We start from the raw sequence: 15,064 nt of genomic DNA, 5'->3' as shown, positions 1-15,064 counted from the left end.
GTAAGAGAACAGAAAAAAACACTTCAACCATCTTAGAAGGATCTGATAGAACCAGAGGATACATTTGACTTCCCACACTGCTAAGGTGTAGGGAGGAGGGCAATCATTGTACTCTAATGATAGCATGCTATCCATTCAAAGAATATAGACACTGTTGTCCATGTTGCTTAGTTACAGAAGCACTTGCTCAGAAGAACTACTAAAGTTTTCTTTGCAATGAAAGGGAGAATTAAGCTTTCAAGACAAATTTATGCAAATATAATAGTGTGTATTCTGACCTAAGTCCCTAAATCTATTCAAGCTTGTGTAATAAGTATTTCCAGCCCTTGTTAATTATGTAGTTTTACAAATGTATTTTAGTAAGATTTGATGTGATTTTTATAGAGCTAAGCTCTGAATGTTTGAAAAGTAACCCTATAAGCTCAGGAACGAGAGTTACTTTAAAAATGTAAGTGTCCTTATTAACGTGAGTCAAATGATAATATACGGAAGGCCACAACTTATGAAAGAAACCTAAATTATTTATTTACCAGTATTTGAGTGCCTGTTAATAGATATGTTTTAATAGGGCCTTTCTGTATGTTGCTAGGTTTAATTTACTAAAATTTAAAGAGTTTTTGCATTTATATTCATCATGGATATTGATCTGTAATTTCTTTTTTTTCTTCTGTTTTTTTGTAATGGTTTTCTATCAGGGCAATGCTGGCTTCATATTGTGGAATGAGTTGGAAAGTGTTCCTCTTTTATGTTCTGGAAGAGTTTGTGAAGAATTAGTATTATGTCTTCAAATGTTTAGAAGAATTTATCAGTCTTGTAATCTGGGACTGGGGTTTTCTTGGTAGGAAGGTTTTAAATGACTAAGTTAATAGGAAGTTATTTGGGTTTTCTGTTTCTTCTCAGTTGAACTTTGATAGTTTGAATCTGTCAAAGCATTTGTCTATTTTATTTGATCTGTTGAATTTTTTGGCATAAAGTTCATAATGGTTCTTTATTCTTCTAAAGTTTGTAATATATATATTATCACATCCCTCTTTCATTCATTCCTGATATTGGCTTTATTGGTCCTTTCAAAAAAACTGCTTTTGGTTTTATTATTTTTTAACTTATCTTCCATTTTTTTTTGTTTTCTGCTCTTAATTATCTAGTTCCTTATTACTTTATGTTTAATATGTCCTTTGTCTTCTGTCGTAAGTTGTTAGATTGATTTTGTATCTTTCTTCTTTGCATTATGTAAGGGCATTGATAGCTATAAACCTCCAAGTACTATTTTAGCAGCAGCACATACATTTTGATATGTTCTGTTTTCATTATTATTTAGTTCAAAGTATTTTCTAAATATCTCTTGTTATTCTCTAATCCATGGATTATTAGTGCATTGTTCAATTTCCAAGTATTTCAGAGATGTTTTCATATTTTTTTTTCCCTTTTTTAACTTTTTGGCTGCACCATGCGGCTTGTGGGATCCTAATTCCCTGACCAGGGATCGAACCTGAACCCTCAGCAATGAAGGTGTGGAGTCCTAACCACTGGGACTGCCAGGGAATTCCCTATTTTTTGTTACTGATTTATAAAATACAGTCTGTCTTGGTAAATGTTCTATATGCAGTTGAAAAGAAGGTGCATTTTGCTGTTATTTTTGGAGCAAGGTCAAATTGGTTGATGATGTTATTAATTTCTTGTATACCCTTATCGATTTTCTGTCTACTTTTTTCTTCAATTAGTAAGAAATGAGTGTTGAAATACCCAACTATAGTAGTAGATTTGTCTTTCTCCCACTAGTGCTATTATTTTTGCTTCTTACATTTTGAAACTCTGTTACTAGTTGTATATATACTTAGGATTTTTTTTTTTCTGATGCAGTTTATATCATTATGAACCATCTGTCTTTATGGTAATATTTCTGGTAGTATCTCTTTTTCTAAATTCTGATTTTATTTGATATAGCCATATCTTTTTCTATCTTTTTACTTTTTGTGTCTTTATATGTATTTAAAATTGTTTCTTGTAGACATCATATGGTTAGGTCTCTTGTTTTATCGTGACAGTTTGTCTTAATTGGAGGGTTTAGACCATTTACATTTAATATAGTTATCAATATGATTGGTTTAAATCTGTCAGCTGGCTGGCTATTTTCTATTTGTGCCATTTGTTACTTTTCCTTTTACCCTTCATTTCATGCCTTCTTTTGGATTTTTTTTATAGATTCCACTTATCTCAACTGCTGCATATTAGTTATACATCTCTGATACCTTTTTTAAGTGTCTGCTCTAATATTTACAGTGCATATCATAACAATACAGTCTACATTTATATAATATTATACCACTTTACATGTATCCTAAGAACCTTACAATAGAACACTTCTGTTTCTCCTGTTTTTTGTGCCATTATTGTCATACAATATATGACAATATACGTTATATATATTATGTTATTCATATATCATAAATCCCATAATAATATATTGCCATCGTTTTTACTTTAAACTTTATCTTTTTTTTTTTTTTTTTTTTTGGTGGCACGCGGGCCTCTCACTGTTGTGGCCTCTCCCGTTGCGGAGCACAGGCTCCGGATGCACAGGCTCAGCGGCCATGGCTCACGGGCTCAGCTGCTCCGCGGCATGTCGGATCCTCCCGGACCGGGGCACAAACCCGCGTCCCCTGCATCGGCAGACGGACTCTCAACCACTGCGCCACCAGGGAAGCCCTAAACTTTATCTTTTTTAAGCTATCCATTTTGGACAAATTTTAGAGGTAAAGAAAAATTGCAAAACAAATACTGAGGGTTCCTTGGTGGTTCTTCCCCAAAACAATTATTACTATATTCTAATGATGATTTTTTAAAATTTCCCTTGTTCCTTTTGCATTTATTAATTGAAATTCTTCTATAAGGAAGAGCTGTCCTTCACATTATTCATCATATTGGTGTATATAGTTAGAGAATGTTCCTTCTCATTACTGCATAATATTTCATAGTGTGAATATACCATGATTTTATTTATTCATTCTATTGTTTTTGGTTGAACAATACCAAATGCTGGTGCAAGCTCTCATTCATTACTGTGGGAATGCAAAGTGGTACAGACACTTTGGAAGACGAAGACAGTGGCAGTTTCTTCCAAAGCTAAACATAGTCTCACCATACAGTCTATCAATCATGCTCCTGTTTACTCAGATGAGTTGAAAACTTATGTCTATGCAAAAAACTGTACACAAAATGTTTTTAGCTGTTCTATTCATAATTGTTAAAAATTGGAAGTAAACAAGATGTCCTTCAATAAATGAGTGAATAGTAAACTAGTACACCCATACAATGGAATATTTGTTCAGTGGTAAAAAAGAAATGAACTATCAAGCTACAAAAAGACATGGAGGAACCTTAAATGCATATTGCTAAATGAAAGAAGTCAATCTGGAAAAGCTGCATATTATATGATTCCAACTATACAACATTCTGGAAAAGGCAAAATAAAAGATCATGGTTGCCAAGGGCCCCAGGAGAGAGATGGATCAATGAGTAGTGAAGCACAGGGGATTTTTAGAGCAGTGAAACTTCTGTATGATACTGTGATGATGGATACATGATATTATGCACTTATCAAAACCTGTAGAACTGGACAACACAAAGAGTGGGTGGTGATGTAAAATATGGACTTCTAGTTAATAATAATAATGTATAAATGTTGGTTCATCAACTGTAACAAATGCACCAAATGCAGGATGTTAATAATAGTGGAAACTGTGGGGAGGTGGGGTATGTGGGAACTCTGTACTTCATGTGCAGTTTTTCTGTAGACCTGAAACTGCTCTAAAAACAAACAAAAAAACTACTCTTACTACCCTCACCACTACCTCCTTAGTCAAAGCTGAAGTCCTTACCTTAGCCCACAAGACCCTGACTCCGGGCTGCTTCATCTCCTGTCACTTTCTTCCTTACTCATTCTTCCAGCCACACTGGCTTTCTGTTGTGTTTTGAACTACCCTCTTGCCTCAGAGTCTTTGTGTTTGCTGTTCACTCAGCTTCCCCCAGATATTTCCATTGTTTCTTTCTTCTCCCATTATTCAGGTGTATACTCAAATGCTACTCCATCGGGGTTACTTTCCCCTTCTACTTACTATCAATATCTCTAATCTCCCCTTCCCCCATCACACTCTTTTATCCTGCTTTATTTTCTTTTATAGCTTTTATACGTCCTCACGTTGGTTATATATTATTTATTTTTTCCATATTAAAATATAAGTTCCATGAAGGCAGGAATTTTTTTTTTGTTTTTTTTGTTTGTTTGTTTGCGGTACGCGGGCCTCTCACTGTTGTGGCCTCTCCCGTTGCGGAGCACGGGCTCCGGACGCGCAGGCTCAGTGGCCATGGCTCACGGGCCCAGCCGCTCCGCGGCATGTGGGATCTTCCTGGACTGGGGCACGAACCCATGTCCTCTGCATTGGCACGCGGACTCTCAACCACTGCACCACCAGGGAAGCCCAAAGGCAGGAATTTTACCTCTTTTTTCCCTATTGTATCTTCAGTCCCTAGAATAGTGCCTAGTACATGGTAGGTGCTTAATAAGTATTTGTAGAATGGATCAGTGAATGAAGTCCGTGTTCTCTCTGTAGGCAAATCTATGTAGGAAGTCAAACTTAAAATATTGCTTACTAAATATGGAATACGAGTCATAAGGTGTATCGTATTAATGGCTCGTGTCATCAATATGATAACATGATGTGTTCATTTTCACTAAAAGATACATCTGCTCCACAGACAGGAAACTTCTATTTAAGAGTCAAAAAATGCTCTTCCATGTACAGTGTAGGAGAGACTGCTAGTATTTACCTCTTGAATCTCCCTTTTTTTTTTTTCTCTTTGGATTAAAAAATGTGTAAAAACAAGGAAAAATCACAAAATACAAATATATAAAGTAGAAAATAAAAACCACTCTTCAATCCAGCCAGAGACAAGTCACTGTTAAGACCTTGATTATTGTCCTTTAGAACCATCTGAGATGAACTTATATTTTGTTAATAATATTTGGATCATATAGTAAAATAAATGTTTAAAGTACTAACTAACTGGACAGAGTATAGAAATAATAAATAGTGTGAAAGTAGTTTATGAACTCCTTAAATATTTAATATTCTGTCTTTTGTGATTTGTAGCACGAGCTCTTATCCTGGCACAGTATTGTCTAGTGCAGAATTTATCATATATTCAGAATTTTCAAATGTTTTTGATTATTTGAATATGAACAAGAAAAGCTTGGGCAGTTAGGAGTGTTGCTCTAAATAAGAGAGATCTTAAACTCCTTTTTTTTTCTCCTCACACTAAAAATGTTTTGTTAATTGCATTTAATAGGACATTTTGGATTAGTTCCAAAAATATTTTAGATTTTCCTGGAAACTATCTTTTATTAATTATAAACTTCCCTGAAATTTTTTAGATCTTTTTCATTAGACTGAAGAAAATTCAAAGTTCCTAAGAGAAAATGTTTTGCATGAGTCCTTTAAAATGTATACGTGGATTTTGGGGAAAATCTAAAGTTTCAAATTTAACTCAATAATATATATAATTTACTTGTGAGTTTATTTCATGGACTAAAATAAAATTTAAAAATCATGTTACTTTTGTGTGCTGATGCTGTTAAAAACTTAAATCACATTTCCTGAGTTTTAAGCATTTTCAAAACTTTTCGTCATTACTAGATTGTGAGAAAGAAGTATTAGTGTTATTAGATGACACTCTTCTTAATGTATCGGTGTTAACATGATTTCCTGACTTTGCAGAGTGTTGTATTGCTGGAGGATAATTTTCGGGAGAGAATATATACTCAAAATAATTCAGTTATTGTATGGTGACTTATATAAATCAAAAAAGGATTTAGGATTTAACTTAATTTGAGTCTAGATAATTATATTCCCTGCTTTTTAAAAACACTTATTTTTTAGTTTAATATTAGATAGTCATATGTAAGTTCCTGTCCTAAGATATTGGTAATTCATCTGCTTCTGTGTTCAGAGGTGTCAAACTGGCATCCTGAACACTGAAAAAAGTCCACAGATACGTTCGATAACACAGTGTTTTGTTCTGTTTCAACCTAAAAATTAGTTGTTAGTATTTGAACATTAGAAGATTTTATATGAAAATATAAATTTCCAACTTCTTTTGACAAGCGTGAGAATTGGACAATATTGAGCTTTCTCGTCCCAACATTGCTGTGATTCTCAACCAGGGGCAATTTTGGCAGTGTTACAAAAAAGGACATTTGTCAATGTCTAGAGATAGTTTTGATTGTCATGACTTGGTGGGGAGGTGCTATTGGCATCTTATGGGTAAAGGCCAGGGATGCTGCTTATGCACAGGACAGCCTCCTACAGCAAAGAATTATCTGGTCCAAAGTATTTCAGTATTGAAGTTGAGAAGTCCTGTAGTGTAGCAATAATTGACCTGAGTTGAATCATATCTGTTCCGAATAGGCTAAAGTTAGCCAGTCTCCTCCCAACTTGCTTTATTTACTTGCTGGGACTCTATACACTTTTGAATTTGTGCATATTCCTTTAAAGTAGTGGGATTTACTTTCATGGGAACTGAAACAGCTTCAAGTATTATTAGAAAAGTTGTGGCAAATACAAAAAACATTTATTACTTCTGGCCTGAAGAGTATTAGAATCCAAGTTTTATTTTCCCCAGTTATCATCATTTATTCTTTCAGTTGAACATGGTTCTGTGTACTAAGCACTATACTAGATATGGAGGAGATGAGCAGCTGCTTACACTTTAAGGATTATTATGTCTTGGAGATATGTTCTGTTTACCATTATGTAATGCTTTCTATATCTCTGATAATTTTCCTTGCTTTGAAGTTGACTTTGTCTGAAATCTATGTAGCTACTTCAGCTTTCTTTTGATTAACATTAGCATTGTATTTCTTTCTCCATCCCTTTATTTTTAATCCACCTGTGTCTGTAAAGTAGGTTTTTCGAAGACAGTACTATTTAGTTGGGTCTCGTTTTTTAATCCACTTTGATAGTCTCTGTCTTTTATTTGGTTCATTCACATTCACATTTAAAGTGTTTATTGATTTAGTTGGCTTTTTTTAAATTAATTTTTATTGGAGTGTAGTGGCTTTATAATATCAACTGTATCTGGAACTGTTTTCTATTAGTTGAACTTGTTCTTTTTTTTTTTGTCTTTCACCATTTTTCTGCATTATCTGGGTTTAATTGAGCATTTTGTATTATTTCATTTTCTCTCTCCTTAACATATCATTTATACTTGTTTTAATTTTTTTTGTTTGTTTGTATGTATGTATGTGTGTAATTGCCCTGGAGTTTGCAGTATGGATTTACGGCTAACATAAGTCCACCTTCAAATAACACTGTACCATTCAGGGGTAGTGTGGGTACCTTATAACAGAATATTCCCAGTTCCTCCCTCCTGTCCCTTGTAACACTGCTGTCATTCATTTCATTTATCCTTAATCTATAATCACCTGCTATATTGTTGCTGTTAATACTTTGAACAAACTGTTATCTGTTAGATTAAGAATAAGAAAATAAAAGATTTTATTTTGTCTTTATTTATTACTTCTCTAAAGTTCTTCCTTTCTTTATGTAGATCTGAGCTTCTGACCTATATCATTTTCCTTCTTTCTGAAGAACTTATTTTAATATTTCTTGCAAGACAGGTCTGCTGGCAACAAATTCCCTCAATATCTGTTTGTCTGAGAAAGTCTTTATTTCTCCTTTACTTTGAAGGATAATTTCATTGGATATAGACTTTAGGTTGGTGATTTCTTTTTTTCTCTCAACACTTTAAATATTTCATTCCGTTCTCTTCTTGCTTGCATGGTTACTGAAGAGAAGTCCAATGTGTTCTTATCCTTATTCCTATATAGGTAAGGTGTTTTTTTTCCCCCCTCTATCTTCTTTCAGAAATTTCTCTTTGTCTTTGATTATCTGTATATGATTTTGAATATGATATGCCTAAGTGACAATAGGAGGGGACTTTTATCTTGACCCTGAGAACCTGGGGTGGGCCTCCTGGAGGTAAAGCACAAGGATTCCAATTTCTCCACATCCTTGCCAACATTTGTTTTGTTTGTTTGTTTTCTTTGTTTTTTTGTTGTTTTGATTGTAGCCATTTTCATGGGTATGAAGTGGTATCTCATCGTATTGATTTGCATTTTTTAATGATAAGTGATGTTGAGCATCTTTTCATGTGTTTATTGGCCATTTGCGTATCTTTGGAGAAATGTCTGTTCCAGTTCTTTGTCCGCTTTTAAATTGGGTGGTTTGTTTTTTTGTTGTTGAATTATGGGAGTTCTTTATACATTCTGGATAATTAATCCCTTAGCAGATATGTGATTTGTAAATATTTCCTCCTATTCTGTGGGTTGTCTTTTCATTCTCTTGATAGTGTCCTTTGATACATGTAAGTTTTAAATTTTGATGAAATCCAATTTACTTTCTCTTTTGTTGCTTATGTTTGTAATATGTGGCTTAATAATATGCCCTACACCCATTTTTCAGTTTTATGCACTTCATTTGCTTATCTTACTTTTTCAGTATTTCCAACCTCTGCCAAAAAAAAAAAAGGAAAATCATGAGAGAGCCAATATAACTTTTATAAATAAGTTTTTGAAGACAGAAAAACACTAAGAATAATCTGAATTGCCAAATACAGTCCTTTCAACCAGAATGAGGAGAAAAATACCTTATTTTCTATCCTTTTGGAGTACTATTAAATTGAGAAGCAGTTTTGATTTATAAATCTCAGTTTACATATTTATATAACATCAGAATATATGCTTATTTGAAAGCATACATATTTTGAGGTAAAGGTGACCCTCAAGTTAAACTCAAGATGTATCTGATATTATTGTGTTGAATTTGGTTTAAAAAATTAGTAAGCTCTTTTTGAAGTAATGGAATATACAAATGTAAATGTGGTTAAATTGGTTACTTAAGTTAAAAAAATATATAATATTGGTTGGTAATGATTTACAACCAACATTTTAACATTATCAGATGTCATTTTCCTTTTTTCTTTAGGTATAATTGACATATAACCTTATATTAGCTTCATAATTCAATATTTGTAAAATGTCATTTTCAAATAACAGCTTCAAATTTTGTGTTTGACTTTTACTTTTTCAGAAAAAGTATAGTTATGATATAGAAAATGTTTTTCTTTCATTATTTAATATATTCTTTAAAAATTCTTATTAAATTTTTATGTTGGTCAATTTACAGGTGAATTATGTAACCTCATTACGCTGGATGTAGCTCACAATCAACTTGAACACCTTCCAAAGGAGATTGGAAACTGCACACAGATAACCAACCTTGACTTGCAGCACAATGAATTGCTAGACCTCCCAGATACTATAGGTATGAGAGGAGAAAGAAGATACTGTTCATCATTTATAGCTACTTGGACATTAAAATCCATTTTGATAATAAAAAATTAAAATTCAGTGTTGTCAAAGTGGTAAAACTTCTAAAAGACAGTATTTTAAAATCATTTTTTAATTTCCATTTCCAGGCAAAGAAAATAACTAAATTTTAGGAAATGATCTCAATTAAATTGTAAAGAAGATAGAATATTGAGTAATATGTATATGTTCTATAAATCTGCTTAAATTGCAGAATGGGTGCATTTTCTGTTTTTGCTTATTTCAGAATGTTGCATGCTCTTGTATAGGGTGCGGTCCCTTCTTTGCTAAAATAGACCACACTGAAAAATAAAATCATTGCTGTTTAGTTTTTAAAACATGGCCAGTATATTTTAAAGTTTGTTCATCGTAATATTGAGGGACTAAAAGATGTCTCAGAGTGCAAAATGTGTTTTGAAAGTGCATAGCCAAAGAACAGAAAGTTGGATTGCACTTACTCTGATGTGTTCCATATTTATATATTCTTGTTTCTTTTTCTAAATGACCCCAAATTTATACAAACAGTAGAGGGAATTTTTACATTAAAAAAATTACTCTATACTAAGTTTATATAATTTTGGTAATGAATATTTACAAGGTTCTCTTACTAAATCATTTGAGGCCTGTGATAATGTTATCTTTCTCCAGAAGGATTTTTGTTTGCTTCTCTCAGGTACCTAGGGTGACCACTTTATTCCATCTGTGTTCTAAGGTTTGTGATTTTTCTGGTCCCCCAAGTGATTCAGAGACAAGCGGCAGACTAATTGGAGGGTTGTTTTAATTCCGGTTTACCCCTTGTACTAGGGTGCAGCCCTGTAGGGTCTCAGTTGATATTGATTACTAGACTCCTCCCCCTTGGCAGGCTCTAGATTTTGACTTTTGGTGGAAACATGCCTTAGCCTTTCAGCTGCATCTTCTAGCTAGGAAAGCACTCTCGGGACAAAATCTTCTCCAGTGTTTTGCTTGTTTCTGGGTTCCCAGCTGGTTTCCAGTCTTGTTAGCTTTCTGGTTTTTGTTTTAGAAGTGTTTTTAGTTTTCTTCAATGGGAGGGGTTGCTTGAATTATCTAGTCTACCACTACTTGAAACAAGCAATTGTTATGGAATTTTTAAATAAGTTACAATAGACTGTCTTTGGTTAGATGACACCTGTTCACAGAAGAGTAATCTGAGACTTCTTCAGGATATAATAGCTAGCCATTAGAACCTATATCTTTCTGATTCTTGTCCCCTAGAGTCTAGAACAGACAGAAAAATACCAAATAAATACAAAATAAATGAAAAAAAAGTCATGGAAGACAGGACTAGAAGTTCTAGAAAGAGAATAGAGTAAGACAATGAAGAAGCTATAAAATATAATTTAATATTTCCCTGAACTTGACAAAAACCCAGATAATAAGATTGAAATTGCTTACCAAGAAGAAATAATGAAAAAACATACATTCTGGTAGAAGTTTTAAAAATTAGATTTACTTAATTAATTTTAACAAACAATATATTCATACATAATGTTATAAAACCTGTTTTTGTCTAGTTTCAGTTTCAGGGTAATCCTGGCCATATATAATAAGTTGGGAAGTACTCCCTTCTCTTCAATTTTTGCAACAGTTTGTATAAAATTGACATATTTCTTCCTTTAATATTTGATAAAATTAATTGGTAAAGCCACCTGGGTCAGGATTTTTCTTTGTTGGAATGTTTTTGAAAACAATTTCAATTTCTTTGATAGACATAGGGCTATTTAGGTTATCAATTTCTTTTTGAGAAAACTTGGTCATTTGTGTCTTTCAAAGAATGTGTCCATTTCTTTTAAGTTGCCACATTTAATGGGCATAAAATTGTTCATAATATTCCATTATTATTTCAATATCTATAGAATCTGTGGTAATGCCATTTCTCTTATTCCTGATATTGGTAATTTATATCTTCTCTCTTTTTTTTTTTCCCTAATCAGTCTGGTTAGAGGTTTATCAATTTTACCAGTTTTATTGATTGTCTCAAAGTATTGATTTTTCTCTATTCTTTCCTTGGTTTTTGTTTCATTGATTTCCACTTTGACCTTTCTTCTTCCCTTTCATCTGCTTACTTTGAGTTTTATTTGTTCTTTTTCTAGTTTCTTATGGCGGAAGATTGAGATTATTGATTTGAGACCTTTCTTCTCATACAGGCATTTAGTGCTATAAATTTTGCCTTACATACTGCTTTAACAACATCCCACAAATTCTGACATCTTGTGTTTTCTTTTTTGTTTTGTTCAAAATACTTTCTAATTTACCCTTTTGTTTTCTGTGATCTGTGTGTTATTTAAAAGTATGTTATTTAGTTCCCAACATCTGACAGTTTTCCAAGGGTTTTTCTGTTATTGATTTCTAGGTTAATTCCATTGTGGTCAAGAACATACTTTGTGTGACTTGAATCATTTAAATGTATTGAGACTTATTTTATGGCTCAGTGTATGGTCTATCTTGATAAGTGTTCCATGTGCAATTGAATGTGTATTCTATTTTTGTTGAGTAGAGTAATGTAGATGAGGTAATCAGTGAATTTATTCTACTACTTGCCCTTTTTGGTCTCTTTTCCTCCCAATTTTTATTAGCTTTGTTGTTAGGACATGCAACATTTATGTTATGTCTTGTTATGCCAGTCTGTATTTTTATTTTAGTCATAATGTTCATCATCAATGCTGTTGCCATAATTGCCCAAGTCATTTCTTGGTTGGCTGAAGTCAATCTTGTAGTCATTTTCTCAGAAATGGTTCATGAACAGTAGTTCCCTAGTTCTTGTATGTTTGTAACCTTTATACTTAAAGAACAGTTTGATGGATGTAAAAATCACTGGGTTCAACTACTTTTCCTTGAGCATTTTAGGAGAACTAGGAGGTAGCTCTGTTGTCTTCTGGAATTGAATATAAAGTATGAAGCCAGTCTAATTTTTTTTCCATTATAAGTGACTTAATCTTTGTGCCTGGCCACCCAAAGTGTTCTTTATTTCTAAAGTTCAAGAACTGTATTATATCCCAGGGCCCATTTCCCTGGGATACTCTGATCCAGTTCAACATATAGGTTTAATCTTTATTTCAGTATAGTTTTCTTAAATTACATATTGACATATTTACTTTGTGTTGTATGTTCTTACATTGAAATATGTCTAAATTTGCTTATTTTGAACAACCAACTAATTTTAATAGTAAAGGAGGAAAGAAAGAATAATGCATTTTAACATGATCACTTTTCGGTGGAATGAAACATGAAAGCACTTTAGAAAAGAAACTTATAAAATTAAAGGCTTGCTCAGTCTTAGAAAAAAGTAAAGGTTGTTTACTCTAGCAAATCAGACAGGGGAACTGAAATTAAAGATGCTTGAAATGTTATAAAGTTATGTCCTTATCACTCTCATTGAGGGATAATTATTGTATATTTCTTAGGATATTATAGATGCATATACTTTATTGTTCCTTGAGCATATCAGCCAACTTCTAGCCTCAGGGTCTTTGTACTTCAGTTTCTCTGCTTAGAACTCTTTTCTCCTAAATATACACATAATTTCCTCTACTCTTTCAACTGATCATATGGATATATAGAGTTCTATAAAGGGCATGGTCATCAATCAGCCCTGTTCTTACTCTCAAATTATCTAACAATATTTTGTTATTTAGTATTTTATGCATGTGTCTGTTTTCCTGTCTTGTTAAATAACAATCAAAGAGGGATGCAATTAAAGTACTAAAATGAATAGTCTTGGCAAACAGAGATAGCATAGGTAGTGGAGGATGGTAAAATCATCCAGTTAGTAAGACTAGGGTGCTATGGATTCACTTCCTCTGACAAAGGGTAACTTCTCCATGTATCCTTCTTTCTCCTGGCTTTCTTAATTTTACATTTCTTTACATTTCTTTAGTGATTCAATTTTAGGTAATTACAGTGCTGCTTACATATAACAACTTGTTTGTTTGTTTTTTAATGGTGGCATTCTTTTGAGTTTTTAACTTTTAAGAATTTTTGTATAACTTTTCAGTTTATTTTCAGTTTCTCAGTTTAATGTTTCTGGAAAAAATTGTACCTTTGACATTATTTCATTGTTATAACTTGTGTGCCTTTTCTACTGATTTTTTGCTACTTTGTTAAAATAAGATAAAGACTATTTGAGGTAGAGTCTTACTCAAAAGACTAAATTAACCTAAAAATGCTGATTATATTTGCTGAAATTGAAAGCATCTAATTTTAACTCCTAGCCATTTGATGTTTCCATATTTTAAAAATCTGACAGCATAAGAAAGCAAGCTGTCAGAGCAGAACACAGAGCAACTTACAGTCAAAGTTAAGCACAACTGAATGCCAGTGATTGGCAGTGATCAGCCTACATTTATACACAGAAGCTCAGCAACGTTGATTTTATTTCTTAGTCACAATGGATCAATATTAAAGCAAGCTATGGCTTGATTTCTAGGTTGCAGTTTAGTTTGTGGTTAAAACCACTTATTGAAAGAGGTTAGAGTTGAAACCACTGCAGGGGGTGAATCACAGTAAATGCCAGACTTCTGATGTCAAGTTTTCTTCTGGCATAAGAAAGCGTTGATATTTTATCCTTACTTTTTTTCACCTCTTTTGTTTTGCTGGGAGTAACGGACTTTGACAAAATGTGGATGACTTCTTGAACATGCCATGCTCTCAAGAAAGTGACAAGTGCTTTGCAAATGTTAGTTTCTTCATCAGAATAGCATATTCTCATAGGTTACAATTTTTAAAGTTCATGCTCTTCTACATCACCCTCCCCCCCCCAAAAAAAAGGAGAAAAGAAAAAAAAATGTTTAGGAAAGTAGGAGGTATCATTTTTGTTTAAATAACCACTAGTTTTGGTACTAGATAATTTCATGTGGCATTTTCACTACTTCGTTTTCATTTTATAATTTTTATTTATTTTTTAATTAAATTTTTTTTTTTTTTTTAGTTTTTTTGGCTGTGCCGCACGGCATGAGGGATCTTAGTTCCCTGACCAGGGATCAAACCTGTGCCCCCTGCAGTGGAAGCACCAAGTTCTAACCACTGGACCACCAGGGAATTCCCCATTTTGTAATTTTTAACTTCTAGAAACCTATTCTGACTTTAAAACTGAGAAGCTTATTTTGCTTTTGGAAGAGAAATTTCAGGAATGTGGTTCTATTTACTGGGTTTGTGAGTTGATAAGCATTTAGAATTTGGTTACCATACTAATCTTTGTTACCAGAGAAAGTTTTTGGGTTTCATTGAGAATAAAAATTGGTTAAAATATCGTATTCACCTACTTTTCTACTGTAAACAATTATTGAGGCATGTCAGTTGGTGGAGCAAAATTATGGGGACTTTCTGCTATTAATAAGCCCTTTCCTCTCCTGGCAGATTTCATAGACCCTTTGGTAAATGCTTCTGCCATTTTATTACAATGGAACAACTTTCTTTCATAGGGAGAGCAGTGGTATGAAGGAGAGAAAGGGATGAGCTTCTTTACTTCCAGTTCTTTTTTAAGATTGAGGCTCTTTTATCTTCAACTTTGTATAGCAAATTAAAATTTTATCAGAAGATTTTGACATTCTTTGTAGTCAGACATTATCACTGCTTGCAAGAAAATTTCCACCTTTACCAGCCTTGTAGCTATAGTGGCCGTGG

The 15,064-nt window shown here is 33.0% G+C and overlaps 1 protein-coding gene across 6 annotated transcripts in view; it reads left to right on the top strand.

Moving 5' to 3' along the window:
• Positions 1–15,064, top strand: part of SHOC2 (SHOC2 leucine rich repeat scaffold protein) — a 111,439-nt gene that overhangs the window by 72,741 nt on the left and 23,634 nt on the right. For 5 of the 6 annotated variants that reach the window (XM_067709421.1, XM_067709422.1, XM_067709423.1 and 2 more), the window contains one exon: positions 9,243–9,380. The exons of the other annotated variant lie outside the window; for it this stretch is intronic. In XM_067709421.1, coding sequence (XP_067565522.1) covers positions 9,243–9,380 — 138 coding nt within the window. The remainder of the gene's footprint in view (positions 1–9,242; positions 9,381–15,064) is intronic. 6 annotated transcript variants of the gene reach the window in all.

Source organism: Pseudorca crassidens, chromosome 16 (genome assembly GCF_039906515.1).
Source record: "Pseudorca crassidens isolate mPseCra1 chromosome 16, mPseCra1.hap1, whole genome shotgun sequence".
NCBI lineage: Eukaryota > Metazoa > Chordata > Mammalia > Artiodactyla > Delphinidae > Pseudorca > Pseudorca crassidens.
The sequence above is the reverse complement of the archived record's forward strand: the minus strand, read 5'-3'. Positions and strand labels throughout refer to the sequence as shown.